The sequence below is a fragment of the Pristiophorus japonicus genome, chromosome 14 (genome assembly GCF_044704955.1).
Source record: "Pristiophorus japonicus isolate sPriJap1 chromosome 14, sPriJap1.hap1, whole genome shotgun sequence".
Classification (NCBI taxonomy): domain Eukaryota; kingdom Metazoa; phylum Chordata; class Chondrichthyes; family Pristiophoridae; genus Pristiophorus; species Pristiophorus japonicus.
Window position 1 is genome coordinate 39,484,369 of NC_091990.1, and position 17,199 is coordinate 39,501,567.

The 17,199-nt window shown below is 44.9% G+C and overlaps 1 protein-coding gene across 2 annotated transcripts in view; it reads left to right on the plus strand.

Moving 5' to 3' along the window:
- fhl3a (four and a half LIM domains 3a) overlaps positions 1-17,199 on the plus strand; it is a 107,007-nt gene that overhangs the window by 82,594 nt on the left and 7,214 nt on the right. Inside the window, exons 1-5 of one of the 2 annotated variants that reach the window (XM_070899184.1) lie at positions 2,429-2,505; positions 4,046-4,220; positions 9,731-9,905; positions 12,346-12,515; positions 14,473-14,659. In XM_070899184.1, the coding sequence (XP_070755285.1) occupies positions 4,065-4,220; positions 9,731-9,905; positions 12,346-12,515; positions 14,473-14,659 (688 nt within the window). In that variant the 5' untranslated portion in view covers positions 2,429-2,505; positions 4,046-4,064. Of the gene's footprint in view, positions 1-2,428; positions 2,506-4,045; positions 4,221-9,730; positions 9,906-12,345; positions 12,516-14,472; positions 14,660-17,199 lie in introns of those variants that run through there. The other variant, XM_070899183.1, reaches the window with a different exon arrangement.

Here is a 17,199-nt window from a genome sequence, read left to right on the forward strand (position 1 = left end):
AGCAGTTTATTAGTGCTTTGTGCTGCTAGGTTTCATGCCTTTAGCTGGTTAAACTCCAGCAATGCCCTTGCACACACTCGGGGGTTTCTAAGCTTTGCCAACTTGTACCCAAAAGCTCTGGATCGGAGGCAAGTGGGGAGTGACCCTCCAGGAAGACAATGTGTACTCAGGCAAACAGGAACTATCTGCGTGAATTTTTCTTATAGCTTTGTCAGATATGATGTATTTGAGTGTGCGTTAGGCACAAAGCTGACCAGAAGAAAATATATTTTGGTTGTTGTTTTGTACTCGCTCGGAGACTAACATGAAGTAGTGGGAGGATATGCAGGCTGATGATCAGTCTGACAGGCCATGGCATGAATGCTCCTTCTATGGCAGAAACCATCTTTATTGCAGCTGATAGGGCAGCGAGTCTTGTACGACCAGAGGCTTTTATGGGCTCCGACTGTACAGTGAGGGAGGGCGAGCCACATCCATCGGACACCAGTTTCCCACTGGATGTCAACTCGAGTTCAGAACCAGAGCTCCACTTGCCGGGACTGTCTAAATTGGGTTAAAACACTGCATCGTCTGACTCCGAGGTGGGAATGCGAGTACGAAGCCAAAGGCTTGCTCCAGCATATTGGTACAATGGCAGCATAAAGCTCCATCAAACCGTAACATCCAGCTGAAATCAGACACTTGTAAATTTTATTAACTAGTTATAACTAGATGTAATCAACCAGCAATCAATGAATCAAGTAATAGGTTTCAGCCACAGAGTGGTGAATGGAATGAATGTCACAAGTTAGTACAGGCTTAATTCCTTGTGTGAATCTAAATGTCCAATGTGAACAGTTGCACAACAGTGTACATGTGGAGCATATTACCCTACTGTAAAAGAAAGAAAGACTTGCATTTATATAGAGCCTTTCACGACCACCAGACATCCCAAAACGCTTTACAGCCAATTAAGTAAAAAATTTTTTGAAGTGCAGTCACTGTGGGAAACACAGCAGCCAAATTGCGCACAAGCAAGCTCCCACCAGCAGCTATATGATGATGTGATAATATGTTAGCGTGGAGACCCTGACCTGCGTGAGAACACCAGCGGCAGGTTGGGGCCATAAAAGGAGCGGAGGTCCGGCGGTCTCTGGAGCAGTGTGGAGGCATACCACTCCAGGGAGCAGCGCGAGCTGCGATGGCAGCGAAGAGTGATGTCATCAAGGTCCAGGTCGGTGATTGGAGCGTGGGCAGATACAGCAGGAATGACGAGAGACTGTGGAGGGATGTGATCGGGGCCCAGGAGAGGCGTGATTTCGGGCCAGCCCACACTATGATATGTGTGCACACTAGATCCGTGCAGGTCTCGTCATCTTGGATAACCCTTGCCACTGGACCAAGACCTAGCTCTGTCAAGTCCGTGTGGTGGTTGGTGTGCAACAGCCACTCCACGTTTATAATAAAAATCCACGCACAGGCATCTTCCACCCTTCAGGATGTCGTTTGGGACCTGGAATATTAGGTCCTTCATTGAAACTTCTGTGAACTCATCCTTTTTTGGGCATGGAAGCAAGTCATCCTTGTTTCGAGGGACTGCCTACGATAATGATAATGACCAGATAATCTGTTGGTTGTTATGTTGATTGAGGGATAAATATTTGCCAGGATACCATGGATAACTCCCCTGCTCTTCTTCGAAATAGTGCCATGGGATCTTTTACATCCACCTGAGAGAGGCCTCAGTTTAACGTCGCCTCCGACAGTGCAGCACTTCCTCAGCACTGCACTGGAGTGTCAGCCTAGATTCATCTGCTCAAGTCCCTGGAGTGGGACTTGAACCCACAATCTTCTGACTCAGAGGCGAGTGTGCTCCCCACTGAGCCACAGCTGACACTGTCCTATACCATTGTGGCAGTAACTGATGTATAAAGTAAGAAGAATGCAAATGTCTTGTGTGTTTCTTGTGATGTGCAGTTGAACTCTCTAATATGAAGTAATTTTTGGAAGTATGCAAAATGACTATTACTAATAAGTAGTTGCACTATTGGACAGATGCTTTCTTCATAAAAGGGTTGTAATTAATGCACGCTACATTTGACATCAGGGCAGGGCAGGACACAAAAGGTTATCTTATCAAGCTACTGCTAACAGCATTCGAGGTATCTTTTCCCAAGTCAAATGCTGATGCTCTTGGCTTTCAGCTGTTTCCATACTTTATTTAACTGACAGTTTAATACAGGCAGCGTTGCTATTTTCCAGTTTCTAATCTATCTGTTGGTGCTGATACACCTTTCTTTATTCCCATCAGTGAGCTGTAGGGGTTGCAGTGAGATGGAGATTCAAATTAGCAGCATGCTGCCTTAATAGCCCATGTGTTACATATTCTTGTGATAAGTCATCTTCCTGCCTAAACGAGTCTGTTAACTGTGGCATTTAGTGTGGGAGAAATGCACTGCTGTGTACCCTTAGCCTGTCAGAACTAATCCTGTTGGTAGCTGTGGATACTTGTTGGAATCGCTTCTCGTGAGTCCTAACCTTATTTTCTTTTACATTTTCTCATGCTGATTTTAGGAATCTGGTAACAATATAAGTTAACTTAATCACAACTTGTTTTTCTTTAAGAACACTGTGAATTGGGACATGTTGTTCATAGTCATTTTCTATCCTGCATACTGTTTCAACAGTTGTAGTGCGTTTATTGAAAGTTCCAAAAGACAATCTTTGGAGAGTAAAGTAATGGTGTGGTCTTCAGTTTGCAAAAATAATGATTTTGTTTTTCATGATCAGCTGTATTTGTGAACTTGTATTCAATTCAACTGTAACCGGCTAATGGTATAGCAAGTAAGACCTTAACATATACAGGAACACTGACTGGATTCACTTTCAGATCATCCCAAGTCAATAGGGAGTCATAATCAGGAAGATTTATGGAGATCAGTTTCCAGATTCCCTTTTTACACTTTTGTGTATTTATTACAAGTTTATATTTTCAGAATGATAGTCAGTAGAATATTGATGTAGCCACTTCCCTGTGAACAAAGTTTTAAAAGTAGAGATGTTTTTAGCATTGTTTCAATGAGATTTGAAGTCCTGTTGGATTGATCTGTTGGGCACCCGCACCGCTCCCTCGTTCATTTTCTCAGCTTCTTATTACAACTAATGCCTCTTAATAGTGAGTGAGATGGTCACTTTTAACTGGTTCTTGCCTGCTTCACCATTCATTCAACTATTCTCTGAAACTTTGATGATGCAATTCTCATCCAAAAGCATAAGCATAAAAAAGGCTTTTACTGATATAAAACCGGCGTCAGATTGGGAAAATGAGAAGCAAAACCAAATGTGTAAAAAGACCGCTTGTTCTAACCTGTTTGAGGATAACAATTAGCAGTTGTCCTGATGGCTCATAAACCATGTTGTCATGTGGTACTGAGCTATACGGAACCAGTAAGGCTCAAGATCTGGTTCAATTGAGTTAACAGATGTCGGCTAGAGCAGCAGATCTGCCACTCCAGATGGTCTCATTCCTCCTGCATTAGGGAGGGGAACAAGCCAGGTTTCTCCTCCTCATTCTTATCCAGCGATTCTTGCGGAAAAGTGCCTGCATGGGCATCTGGAAAGTACAGGACCAGGCTCCTCTGTGCTGCCCTTCATGGTTGAATAGCCTGCCAAGACTCTCAGTTTAGATTCACACATGATGAATGACCCCTTTGGCGAGCTGCCTGTGCCTGTGGAATTATAAGCTAGTATGTATGAGTCACTGTATTTAGGAAAAAAAGGGAGAGCGTTGGTGGAGCGGAATGTACCCATAACGAGCAGCAGGTCTGTAGATTCTGTATCCAAACCCCTCAAAATTCCCAATTCACTTCTAGCAGTTCCTTGCAGGGAAGGGAAATATGTAGGAGAGTCATTTCCAGTCACTCTTCCATAACTCTTGCCAACTGCTTCAGAGCAGCATGCTTTCCACTAAAGGAAGTTCACTTGAAATAAATGCACGCCAGCAATTGCATGCCACACTTCTCGATTTAATGTCTGAATAAAGACTTTCCCTCCTTTGTCTTCACAGCGACAGCAGTCCATAGAAGATGAGTGACCGTTTCGATTGTGACAACTGCAAAGAATCCCTGTATGGCAGGAAGTACATCCTATCAGAAGATAGCCCCTACTGCATCCCATGTTATGACACCCTGTTTGGAAACACATGTGACGAATGCAAAGAGCTGATTGGACATGAAGCTAGGGTAAATACAGTAACTCGCATATGCTTAAAATGTATTAATTTTGCTATCAATATACTGTTCTGACCCAACAACCAACCAAATGTACTTTTATACTGTGAGCAGCACCATGCAGTTAAGTCAAACCTGAGCCATAAACATTGGAGATACATAGCTCAGTCTTCACTCTATCTCGAGTTTGAAACCCTTCTTCTGTTCTAGAAGCATCCAGTTAAGTTATGTTACTGTGCTGTGTGCATGTCCTCCCATCTCCATTGTTAACATGCCACTTCAATAGTTTTCAGAAGCTTCCGCTAAATGCTGAGCAAAGTCTGTGCATTATTTCCATGTCTTGTAATTTGCCACTTCACCAGCAACAAGCTCCATTGGCTTTTCTCCAAATTGCTAAGTGGGGTTTCTCAAATCGGCCTCTGATCTTTAGAAAATGACGCTAACGATCTGTGTGTCTCATTTATCACCCACCGTCCCCTGTACCACTGAGGTTCTGTCGGAAATGGGCTGTAGCAACTGTGCACTGTTGAAAGGCTGAAAATCTGATGCAGTGGGTAGGAATCTGGGAGAGAACCATTGTCCTCCCCTCTCTGGTTCTGGAGAAAAATTCCAATGGTGAGGGAGAGCAGACGCATCTTTCACTCGCCGCCCCCCCCCCCCCCCCCCCCCCGCCATTGTGACATTGTTCTTGGAGCAGGGACTGGCTCCCATTCCACCTACTGTATGGGCCTGCCCTGCTTGGGTCTCTTCAGCGGCAGCCAATTTTTACAAACCTCTCCCTGTGGAGCCAGGAGGAGCAAGAGTGCTCCCCTTGACTCCCCAGTCATCACAATCTCCTCCCCCCACCCCCCCCCCCCCACTCTGTCTACTCCAACCCCTCCTCCCAGGACTTGACCTCCCAGATGCTGCCAACAAGGCAAGCAGCCTAACATTGCTGTTCAAATGTACAAGCCTCTCGTGGAGCTGTGACAGGCAACAGCAGTTTGCCCATAAAATGTCAACAAGACACAAGGCGCAAGGCTCCATCTCGGGCTGACCTCGCTCCTCTCAGTTGGGACCTACACGGCACCGACCTTTAACCCCTCCTGTCCAATGTTCACTGTTTGCTGGACCTTATCCTCCTGAAGAGTCTGGGATGCAAGGACTGTGCTCGCGTGGATGGTAACTCCCAACACAGGCTTGTTTTTGCTGAATATCCTGCTTCCGAGTTGTAACTTCTGTTTCTATCTGTATATTCACCACGGGTCTTCTGATTGTGCACTCGCTACTTTCCAAAATCAGCAGGTTTAACGTGCCTTTATTGCGTTCCCTTAAAAATTAATAAATGATTTCCTCTAATAGAAAGTTAGTTCCTGTAGATAATGAGCAAGTCCAGAGCACTGCCCAGTCTGCGAATATTAATGTTTCACCACAGTAAATAATTTTTTATTGACTTCCCCAGACTTGCATTCTGTGAGTACACTACCGTTGCACAAAGTGCTATTGTATGTCTTGATCCTAGTTTTACAGAGTCAGGTAGTTAATCATTTTAAGATTTGCATATTCGTTATATTAAAACAAATGTGCTTTGCTCAAAGCTTCCAATAAACAGATGATTTTGTGTTTACATTGGCAGCGCCTGTCTGTATGTTCAGTTCTTCTCTTCAAATGTTGCTTTTTGAATGCTTTCCAGAACATTTAGCAGCAACATTTGTTTCGTGAGAGTGTTTTGGGAGCGTGGCTCATTTTCTTAGTCTCCCTTGAGAAGTATTTCGTTTTGTTGGTACGGTGCCAGGCAACCTTTTTGGAGTATTTATTTTAAGGCAAAAGTCAAGACTTCGAAGTCCACTTGTATTTAATACAGGTTACATTCTTTCCTTCGTTACTGAATTACTAGCATCAATTTGCTTCTTGTCAGTTCATCTGTGCAGTGAAAACAAACCTGAAAGTGAATATTTTCCACTTACCTGACTGCAGCCATTAGCTGTTGTAGGAGAGGTCATCAGTGACATTGTATCACCGGGTGATGCTGTCGGCTTCCACTGCATCAAATATGTGGAAACTCGGCAATGTCCGCCACGAGGAGACCTTTCTTCTTTTGGAAGTTTCCAAACAAGTATTTTTTTTTCCTTGTATTTAAAAGGAAGATTTTTCTAACCGGGCTCCCACCCTTGCACCCCCCCACCCCTGCACCCCATTTTCCATGCTCTCCCAGAGGCATGAAACCATCTTGGTCCACCAATGGCAGTCCTGGCCACTCTTCCATGTGTGAGCCTAGATGATGAGAGGAACTAGGTTATAAGAACTAGGAGCAGGAGTAGGCCACACAGCCCCTCGAGCCTTCTCTGCCATTCAATAAGATCATGGCTGTTATTCGACCTCAACCTCACTTTCCTGCCCGACCCCCATATCCCTTGATTCCCCTAGAGTCCACAAATCTATTGATCTGAGCCTTGAATTGACTCAACGACTAAGTGCCCACAGCCTTCTGGGGTAGAGAATTCCACAGATTTACAACCCTTAGTGAAGAAATTTCTCCTCATCTCAATCCTAAATGGCTGACCCCTTATCCAGAGACTTTGCCCCCTATGGCTATTTGGCCATAGGAGGCATCACAGGTGAGCCTGACATCCACAGAAACATTTCCTTTCCCCTCTCCATGTAATGGTCCTTTTTCCACCCCAGTTAACACTGTACAGGCCAGGGATTGAATCTGGGACCTCCTATTTTGTATCGCTTGGGATATGCAAGTAGAATAAAGAACTCTGAATGAGAGTGTTCAAATTTTAATCTTTCAGTTGCATCATTTTACAATCTCCACCAACAAAAAATTCTACACACGCGCCCTTAACACTTCAAAGGATGTTTTATATATCTCTCTAGTCATGGTGACCCATAAATATGAATATCTATTGTGTAAGTAATTAGTGAGATGGGCAATAAATGGCAGATTTGCCAACAAACACCCACACCCTAAGAATGAATATTTTATAAAAAATATGTTGCTCAGCGAATACACGATGTGGAAGCTATCTGATTAGTGGGTGGAGCAAAGTATGTGTGCAAAATTAAAGCACATGGTATTGGGGGTAATGTATTGACATGGATAGAGAACTGGTCAGCAGACAGGAAGCAGAGAGTCGAAATAAATGGATCCTTTTCAGAATGGCAGGCAGTGACTAGTGGGGTGCCGCAGGGTTCAGTGCTGGGACCCCAGCTATTTACAATATACATTAATGATTTAGATGAAGGAATTGAATGTAATAGCTCCAAGTTTGCGGGTGGCAGTGTGAGCTGTGAGGAGGATGCTAAAAGGCTGCAGGGTGACTTGGTTAGGTGAGTGGGCAAATGCATGGCAGATGCAGTATAAAAGTGGATAAATGTGAGGTTATCCACTTTGGTGGCAAAAACAAGGCGGCAGAATATTATCTGAATGGTGAAAGATTAGGAAAAGGGGAGGTGCAACGGGACCTGGATGTCATGGTACACACATCAGTCATTGAAAGTTGGCAAGCAGGTACAGCAGGCAGTGAAGAAGGCAAATGGAATGTTGGCCTTCATAGCTAGAGGATTTGAGTATAGGAGCAGGGAAGTCTTACTGCAGTTGTATAGGGCCTTGGTGAGGCCACACCTAGAATATTGTGTTCAGTTTTGGTCTCCTAATCTGAGGAAGGACGTTCTTGCAATTGAGGGACTGCAGTGAAGGTTCACCAGACTGATTCCCGGGATGGCAGGACTGACTTATGAGGAGAGACTGGATCGACTGGGCTTGTATTCACTGGCATTCAGAAGAATGAGAGGGGATCTCATAGAAACATACAAAATTCTGACGGGATTGGACAGGTTAGAGGCAGGAAGAATGTTCCCAATGCTGGTGAAGTCCAGAACCAAGGGTCACAGTCTAAGGATAAGGGGATAAGCCATTTAGGACCGAGATGAGGAGAAACTTCTTCACTCAGAGTTGTTAACCTGTGGAGTTCTCTACCGCAGAAAGTTGTTGAGGCCAGTTCGTTAAATATATTCAAAAGGGAGTTAGATGTGGCCCTTACAGCTAAAGGGATCAAGGGGTATGGAGAGAAAGCAGGAAAGGGGTACTGAAGTTGAATGATCAGCCATGATCTTATTGAATGGTGGTGCAGGCTCGAAGGGCCGAATGGCCTACTCCTGCACCTATTTTTTATGTTTCTATAGCCAAGTACATTGACTACATAAGGTTTTCTTAGCCACCCTAGACATTGATTGGAGTGACTGAAGCTAGTACTGCATCAATAATGCACACAAGTGAATTTCATACCATCTCCCCAGGTTCTGATGGGTAACTGAACAAAAGGATCTGTGCTCGAGAGAACTGCCCATTCTGGGCCTCTTGCTGATCTGAGCAAGTCTCTGCAAAAAATGGATCTTTGGCATCTGAAGCCAATGATTTCTTTTGTTTTTTTTAAAAAAATGGTTCCACAGCACCATTTTGTCCACATTCAATCCTTTTTAGTTTTATTCAGCTCATGAGCTACTTTCAAAAATTCTGGGCACTGTTTTCATTCGCAAGATTTGCAATGCTCTCATTTGTTGCAGGCCACATCCACTTCTCCACTGCAGTGAAATGATGTAGCCTCCTCCTCTCTCGTGCTGCAAGTAGGTTCAATGGAAGTGCACCGATGTGTTCTAAAGGATGTCGGCTACATGGGACTATTCTGTTGCGCATTGCCTTTCAAAATCCAGGCACAGAGCTTTTTGTTTGTTTAATTGTACGTTTATTGTGAATGTGTTTGGTATGTTGTCACGTAACACTTGAGATTAGCTTTGATGCAAGTATCTGGTAGATGGGGTCACCTGAGCAGTACAAGTGGCCTCTGTCCCTGCATTAGTGAGGGGGAAGGATTGTCCAGGGTGTCTGCTGCTGACCAATATCTGGTGAAGATTGGGCTGATCTGCAGTATGTCCCACTCCAGCTCAAAACATGCAACGTAACCACTTGGACAAGGTAGCTGATGGAACCACATTCCAGTATGTCATCACCTTGAGAAGTGGGGAGAAAATTGGAGCAGCAATGGTGCTAGGCAGCAATCCATTACATGATTATGATCGATAGGCATGTTTGGTGGTGTTAGCCTTGCATTTTGTTTAATGAATTTAATACCTGGCGGTCACTATATAGACAGATAGTCTCTCAATCTGAGTCGTTCTCCTAGTATTTCGATTTAAGATTCATCACTCAACCAACATCCCAAAACAGATTGACTGCTCAGTCATCTCTGTATAGTCTGTGGCATCTTGTGCACAAATTAGCTGCCGTGCTTGCTTACAAAACAACAGTTACCACACTTGAGAGTAATTCATTGGCTGTGAAGCATTTGGGGCGATTCTAAGGACATGAAAGGCATTATATAAATGCAAATTCTTTCACCAGAATGATTCACTTGAGTTTGAAAATGAACATTGAACGCTCGGAATCACTTGCATAATTGAGCCGCGTTGTTGAAAAGCTGCCTCCCTACTTGTTGCTGAGTATCACCTTTCTCTCCTTCTTTGATTCGTTTTGTCAGGAGCTGTTTTACGAAGACCGCCATTACCATGAGCATTGCTTCAGGTGTTATCGGTGTGACAGATCTCTGGCAGATGAGCCGTTTACATGTCAGGAAGAAGAGCTGTTATGCAATGATTGCTACTGCAGTGAATTCTCCTCAAAATGTATTGCTTGTGACAAGGTCGTCATGCCTGGTATGTGCCCTTTGTCTCATTTATTCAACACTATTGCCCTTCCCTGCTTCGACTGTGCTGGGCTGTCGGACCGTTTTTCTCCAATTAAAGTGTGATGATGTAACTTTGCACCTTCTTCATTAAATGTTCATAATTAAGATTTTAAGGAGTGAGGAAGGAACAGAACTGAATACCCTGATTTGTCTGGTATAGAGTTATTTGCTCAGCCCTGTTGAATTGTTTTAGCGCTTGTTTCCTGTGCTCTAGATTTACGTGTGTATACAGGCCAAATTGCACACATTCACCAGCTGCACGATTTAGGCTGTTCCAACAATCTCCCAAAATTATAGCCAGTTAAAGCACAACGACCATCGGAAACATTTCATGTTCCATCGCAGAAGCCAGCTAGTTATTGGGCAACAGCAAACTGTCATCTCGCGTTGAGTCCTGACGACTGACTTCGGATCAGTTGACAGCAAATTGTGGAATACAAGTCTTTCACTGTGTAGTGATCTGCTTGATCAGATCTTCAGTGGGCTTCGGCCAGTACCAATGCTCTCTGGCCTGGCACCTTTATACAGGGCCCACCAGCACAAGTCCATTATATGGAAAGGAGAAATGGTGTTGGAGCTGCATTCGACTGATCATCTGCTGTAGTTTTGGCAGAAGATCCCGGCGAAGTTATGGTGGATGTTTAGGGGAAGCTCCACGGAAATTCCAGGCAATGCTTTATTTTGATCAAAGTGACGAGTGGATTATTATTTAGTCTGGTATTGGGGTCTTCAATTTCAGATAATGCATGTAAGCTGTGAGGCTGTCTACTCCCCTGTGCCAGGTAGTCAATGGTTGTTTTTGACGATTTCTTTAGAATGAAAGATTTACCTGTGAGCAAACCAATTGTGATTAAGGCTTCACACAAATGAGGCAACAACTCTTAGGGAGTACAAAATAAACATTAGATCGAGTGCCCCCAATCTGGGGGACACTCCAGACACTTATAACTGCCCTCTTCTTTTTTTTTTTCCTTTTGTGATTTTTTTTTTTGGGCATTAAAATCATAATTTACAAGTGTCCCCTATAAAAGGGGAGGGGGACACTAAAACCCGGCAATTAAAACAAATTAAACTTTAAAACATAAAATCAAATTAAAATTTGGTTGCCAGGGGTGATGATGCACTCCAGTCCCTCCGACGCCCACCTCTCGCGGAAGGCCGCGAGCGTACCGGTGGACACCGCGTGCTCCATCTCCAAAGACACCCTGGCCCGGATGTAGGCGCGGAAGAGAGGCAGGCAGTCGGGCTGAACGACCCCCTCGACCGTCCGCTGCCTGAACCGGCTGATGGCACCCTTGGCCGTGCCCAGGAGCAGTCCTGTGAGGAGGCCCTCGGACCTACCCCAAATGAGGCAACAGCCGGAACTCATTGTCAACCCTGAAACTCATCATTTCCCACAATTGCCAATCTCTCAGGTTTCCTGTTCTCTGGCTAATTGCGGAAGCACCAAAAGTGGACAAATTGGAGGATGAACCACCTTGTATTGATTGTAATCCCATCTCTCTCTTTCCTCCCCCCCCAGTATAAACAACAGTCTGATATGGTCCACTCTTGGCTCAATTAGTAAACACACCAATGTGGAACAGGAAGTCCTTGAGCTAGGTCGACACTGAGTCAGGTGATCTCTGGAAGTACGGTAGTAATGGGAGCACATTGGCCCTCGCTGCTTATTGGCTAGGGAGGAAAATATCCGCCCGGTGATGCTGGAACTTGCTGGAAAGTATACACGTGAGAATAGGGTTGAGTTGAGCTGTGATCCCCACAGTATATATGCAAACCTGCCAATATTCGCTGTGTCTGAAGCAATGTTTCCCCTAAGGTTCGCGGGTGCGTAGCCGCGCACCCATCGGGAGGTCCCGCGCAGGCCGCTTGCCCGCTACAAATTTAAAGGGACTGCGCACGGAAAAAAAAATTATTAGAGGGAACATTGTTCTCGAGGCTCGTACATGAAGACTTGCTGTTTGGGTGAGGTACCAGAGGACACTTGCTCTCTATGGAACCATACACCAGCATAGCTCAACGCCTTTAGGAGCCGAGCAGGGGAGAAACCTGGGTGTAGTCAGACTCCCAGTGAGAGAAGGATGCAGGTACAGGCACAAACTTCTACAATCTAAGCGAATGCATTAGGCTGCATACTATATACATGCCCTTGAACCGATATTAATGGATGGAAAATCAGGAGCAGCATAAATTTGCGATAACCACTTCCGTCCTGACGAGCTCTTGCGCCCAGGGACTGAAGAGGAAATCTGCCCTACTGAATGATGAGACTCTCGTTCCAGGGTGCTAACCAGTGTACCTTGGCCCAGCTGCTGAGTTACCCCATCAGCCCAGTGGTGTTGCATTGCTGTGTGTCACAAATGAGTTATTTTTGTGTGACTGGGAGTAACGCTTCTGCCTCTCTCCAGGTACCCGTAAGCTCGAATACAATGGTAGCACCTGGCATGAAGGCTGCTTTACTTGCCACACCTGTGAGCAGCCAATAGGATCGAAGGCCTTTGTTCCTGATAAGAGCGAGATTTACTGTGTGCCTTGCTATGAGAACCACTTTGCTCCACGATGTTTCCGCTGTAAGAAGGTAATGACTGAGCCTTGATCTGAGAATACTCTTGCACACTGCTTGCCTCTTTTGGACACTGAACGTCCTTTCACACTGGAGCCAGGAATGGCCATTGATCGATGCTCTATGGCGGGTGCCATTTGTTGTGACCTCCCAGCTTTATGAAGGGCAGGAAGTACAACTATGTAGCTAAATGGAGTCTGGGCTGCAGCAAGGGAAATTCTCACCCTATGGGCTGTTGTTTAAACAGATGTACAAGCTAGTGCCAAGAGGATTCTGGCAGTTTTGACATTTTTATTGAGCTGCTCAAATCGCTTCTTATGGGCCCTATTTCTTCATCTGTAAAATTAATGCTAATCAGGAGAGGGATTAATTCACTGTGACTAATTATTCTGCCTCTTTAATAATAAAGTGCAGCTGCCAGCAATTTACACCAGGACTCATTTCATCTGACAGATAATTAAAAAGCCCTTTGAAAGTTGAGTGGTACATAGAAGGATACAACACAGAGGGAGGCCATTCAGCCCATCGTGCCCAGCTATTTAATTAGTCCCACTCCCTGCTCTTTCCCCCGAGCGCTGCAAACGTTTCCTTTTCAAATGTATATCCAATTCCCTTTTGAAAGCTACTATTCATTCTGCTTCCACCACCCTTTCAGGCAGCGTACTCCAGATTGTAATAACTCGCTGCGTAACAAAACAAAGTTCTCGTCTCCCTTTGGTTCTTTGCCAATTCCCTTCAATCTGTGTCTTTTGGTTACTGACCCTCCTGCCAGTGGAAACAGTTTCCCCTTATTTACTCAATCTCCCTTTAACCTTCTCTGCTCTATGGAGAACAATTCCAGCTTCTCTAGTATCTCCACGTAACAGAAGTCCCTCGTCCCTGCACCATTCTAATAAATCTCCTCTCTCTGCACCCTTTCAAAAGCCTTGATATCTTTCCCAAAGTGTGGTGCCCAGAATTGGATACAGAAGGTTGGTGTTGCAAGGAATTCAAGGCCAGAATGATCTCCTGGATTTGTTCCGATCGCATAGATGGGTCGGAGAGGAATTTCCCAGATTTCCCTCCGCCCCTCCAAATTGGCCTGGATTTTGAATCTCTTTTTTTTTCGCCTCCCAGGAGATCACATGGTTTGGGGTGGGGTGGAGTGTATATGTTGTGATACACAAGGTATCGCAATAGTGTGGGAACAGATGGTCTTTACCTGTCTGTCATTGTTCGTAATACTCCAGCTGAGGCCTACCCAGTGATTTATAAAGGTTTACCATAACCCTCTTGGTACATTTACTGCAGACAGTAGTTCAAGCCCTCTCTTCATTTCTCTCTGTTGGTACAACGGAATAATGGAGCAATGAGAAGACTTGTACAATGTTCTATAACTGCATATTCTCAGTTGGAGTTCAATTGGGATCTTGTAGCTTTAGGATCAGGATATTTGTATGGACAGAACTTGACCTGCAGATGGGCCACTAAGTCACAGAACTAGTCGATAACTTTCTTTTTGAAGGATTACCTCTGGCTGGCTGTTTCCCTCCAATTAGGTGAGTTGGTCATGACCGGGCAGCCTGTGTGTGGCTCATGTGGTGGGAAGAATGAACTTGACTTGGGGAACCAAATATCCTTTCCTTATATTCTTATGACTGTTTCCCTACCAATACAATCAGCACTGAACTGTTGGCTAACTATTGTATCTCCCAAATGTTTTTCTCCAGCCAGCTGGTGTCGCTCAGTATAGTGTTGATAGCCAGCAAGCGTTAATTCCTGAGAGTCCTTCATTTTAAGAGCACTTGTTTCAACACTGCAGTTATATATCATTTAAGCATGAAGATGCCAATAGCCTTTTAAAATGCTTTAGTACCTTGAAAAGTCTTCTCAAGCCTCTACAGTCTGCTGGAATAACCTTGTGTAGAAAGCTAGTGACAGATGAATGTGATGCGATGATAATTGTAATGATCTCTTCCGAATGAATGTGCAGGCCTTGACCAAAGGAGGTGTTACTTATCACGATGAGCCCTATCACAAGGAATGCTTTGTCTGCAACGGGTGCAAGACTCCGCTGGCTGGCCAGCACTTCACCTCCCGGGAGGACTCTCCATACTGCCTCAAGTGTTTTGGGAGCCTGTACGCCAAGAAATGCGCAGCTTGTGCCAAGCCCATCACAGGTAAACAGCTGTGTACCTCGACCTTTTCTAACCATGCTCGGCAGGCTGTCTGCCAATCCAACTCAAACTGGGAACAATCCTATTATCTTGCAACAGTGCTAGAATTTCTGCATATGGTGCCTAGTGCTACATTATAGAGTGCTCTAATTCTAATTCTACTTATTTAGAGTTAAGATTGTGAACGGAAAAATGATACTCTTGGAACATAAGAAAGAGGAGCAGGAGTCGGCCATTCGGAAGTGCTCGGTGGTCTACACTTAAGCTTTACCCATATATCAGAAATGTGGGCAGAAGCATACAGGCCTCATTACAGTTTTCTACCAGTCCAAGTTGTTTATAATTAAGTGTGTTAATTAGTTTTTACTCAGCATCCAAGGCCTACTGACCAAGACCTGAGTCAGAGGATTGTGGGGTCAAGTCCTACTCTAGAGACTTGAACACATAATCTAGACTGACACTTCAGTGCACTGCTGAGGGAGTGCTGCAATGTCGGAGGTGCCGTTTTTCAGATGACACCTCTCTGCTCTTTCAGGTAGACAACAAAGATCTTGAGGCTGAATGCCCTGCTCCTTAATGCCTGTTACTACCACAAATCGGCGGCCACGCTACGGAGTGGATTGGCCGCCGACTTTTCATAGAATGGCTGCTTTTGTCCTTCCGAGTTTCCCCTCTGAAAATCTTCGGCCCACCCAGCAGTGCCAAAAGCTGTTTTTCCCAGTGGTGCAGTGAGGCAATGGCCTTCTGCAACAGCGGTGTGGCTTCCCTTAAAGGGAGGGCGCACTGCCGCTGCCGCCATGTGTTTTTTTTGTCAGCCAACTGCCCTGTCGGCTTGACAATTATGCCCCCAAGTTCGGCCAGGCAGCCTGGCATCCCCTCTTGGGCCGGCCAGAACCCTCCCTGGTGGCCCAGTGGGCCGAAGTTTTAAAATCATGGTGACTCTCCCCTTTAAGTGAAGGGGAGAGCCATGGTGACACGGTGTTGTGATGACGTCATCACGGCGGTTATTCCGCACCGCCCCCAACTTCCACCCCTCACATGTTGCCACCGCCGCATATCCGCCCCTCTTGTGTAGTCACTACTCCCATTAAGAGCGACTTCTGGATCCGAATAAAAAAAATAACAACAAAGAGCGGAATTTCGCACTAGAGGCAACCTCAACCACAACTGTGGTAAAAAGCCATTGAAATGGGGTGCATGCGCACCATTTCGGGCGGGGGACAATTTCGGCCCCCTCATGTCACTAATCAAAGAGGAGCAAGGGCAAATTGGCTGCTGAATTTCTTACATTACCACAGTGACAATGCTTCAAAAGTACTTAATTAGCTTTAAAGTGCCTTTGGATGTCTTGAATTCATGAAAGGTGCTATATAAATGCAAGTTTGACACATAGCGCCTTTCACGACCTCAACACCAATTTACATTTATATAGCATCTTTAATCCCAAAACCCCTCTCAAATCTGTCTTAATAAAATTTGACACCAAGCCAAGAAAGGAGATATTAGGATTGATGATCAAAAGCTTGGCCAAAGAGGTAGGTTTTAAGGAGAACCTTAAAGGACCATGGATGACTCTCAGTACTTTTGAAGTGTAGTCACTGTTGTAATGTAGGATAATCCATTCTTGCCCTGAACTGTGTGGCTAATTCCACAATCCCAATGGAGAGCTATGCTCACATTGATCGCGGGATAAATAATCGAGGGTACTGTGTCGTAACACTATCTCTGGCCCGAGCTTCGCTCCTGGAATCATGGGATCACAGAATTAACCCTTATGGGATATCTGCTATTTAACAAGCACAAACACGTGCAACACTGCCATTTAATTGCAAGAAAGTAATGGATTAGAATAGCTTTAAAATTACTGCATTAAGTTTGATTTATGAAATGAAGGTTAAGCACCCTCTGCTGTACCAGTGTGATGTTTGCATTTCCTATGGATGATTCAGCCTGACCAATTTGACCAATAGCTTTGTGATGTGGGGGTGCACCATTTTCCTTGAGGTCCTTCGAGCCACTCGGCCGAGGAAACTTTCATTCCATTGCTCTGGCCTTGGAAGCCACTGCACCACCCAATCCAAAACCATCCAGCAGTCACGGGTTTGAAACCAAGCCGCGCACGATATTTGAACTTGGTTGCCCTCGTTCGCTGTACTGTTTAGTGGCTCTGAGCTGGGTTTGTACGCTGAGTCAATCACATTGCAGAAGGATTCCATCTCTGGCATGGAGAAAAATGAGCAGGGCCAATCCACCTGGCAGATGAATACCTTTTGTCAGCTGTCTAGGGAGAAGCCCGAGGCCCAGAGTCCACAGCTGAAAGGGAAAGCACAGGTCGTTGGCAACTTAAAACACTTCAAGAACAAAACATAACATATATATTTTGTCCTTTAATGTTCCAGTCTGCTACTTCTCCTAGACCCTGGTCCTTTGCAAGTATCATTTTGTAAAAATTATTCCACTAATTCTTTGGCTTTTACCAGAAAGCTATCTTTCTGATATCTGACTTTTTCGTGAATAAAGTCTCCCAACTGAGACAAAGGGTT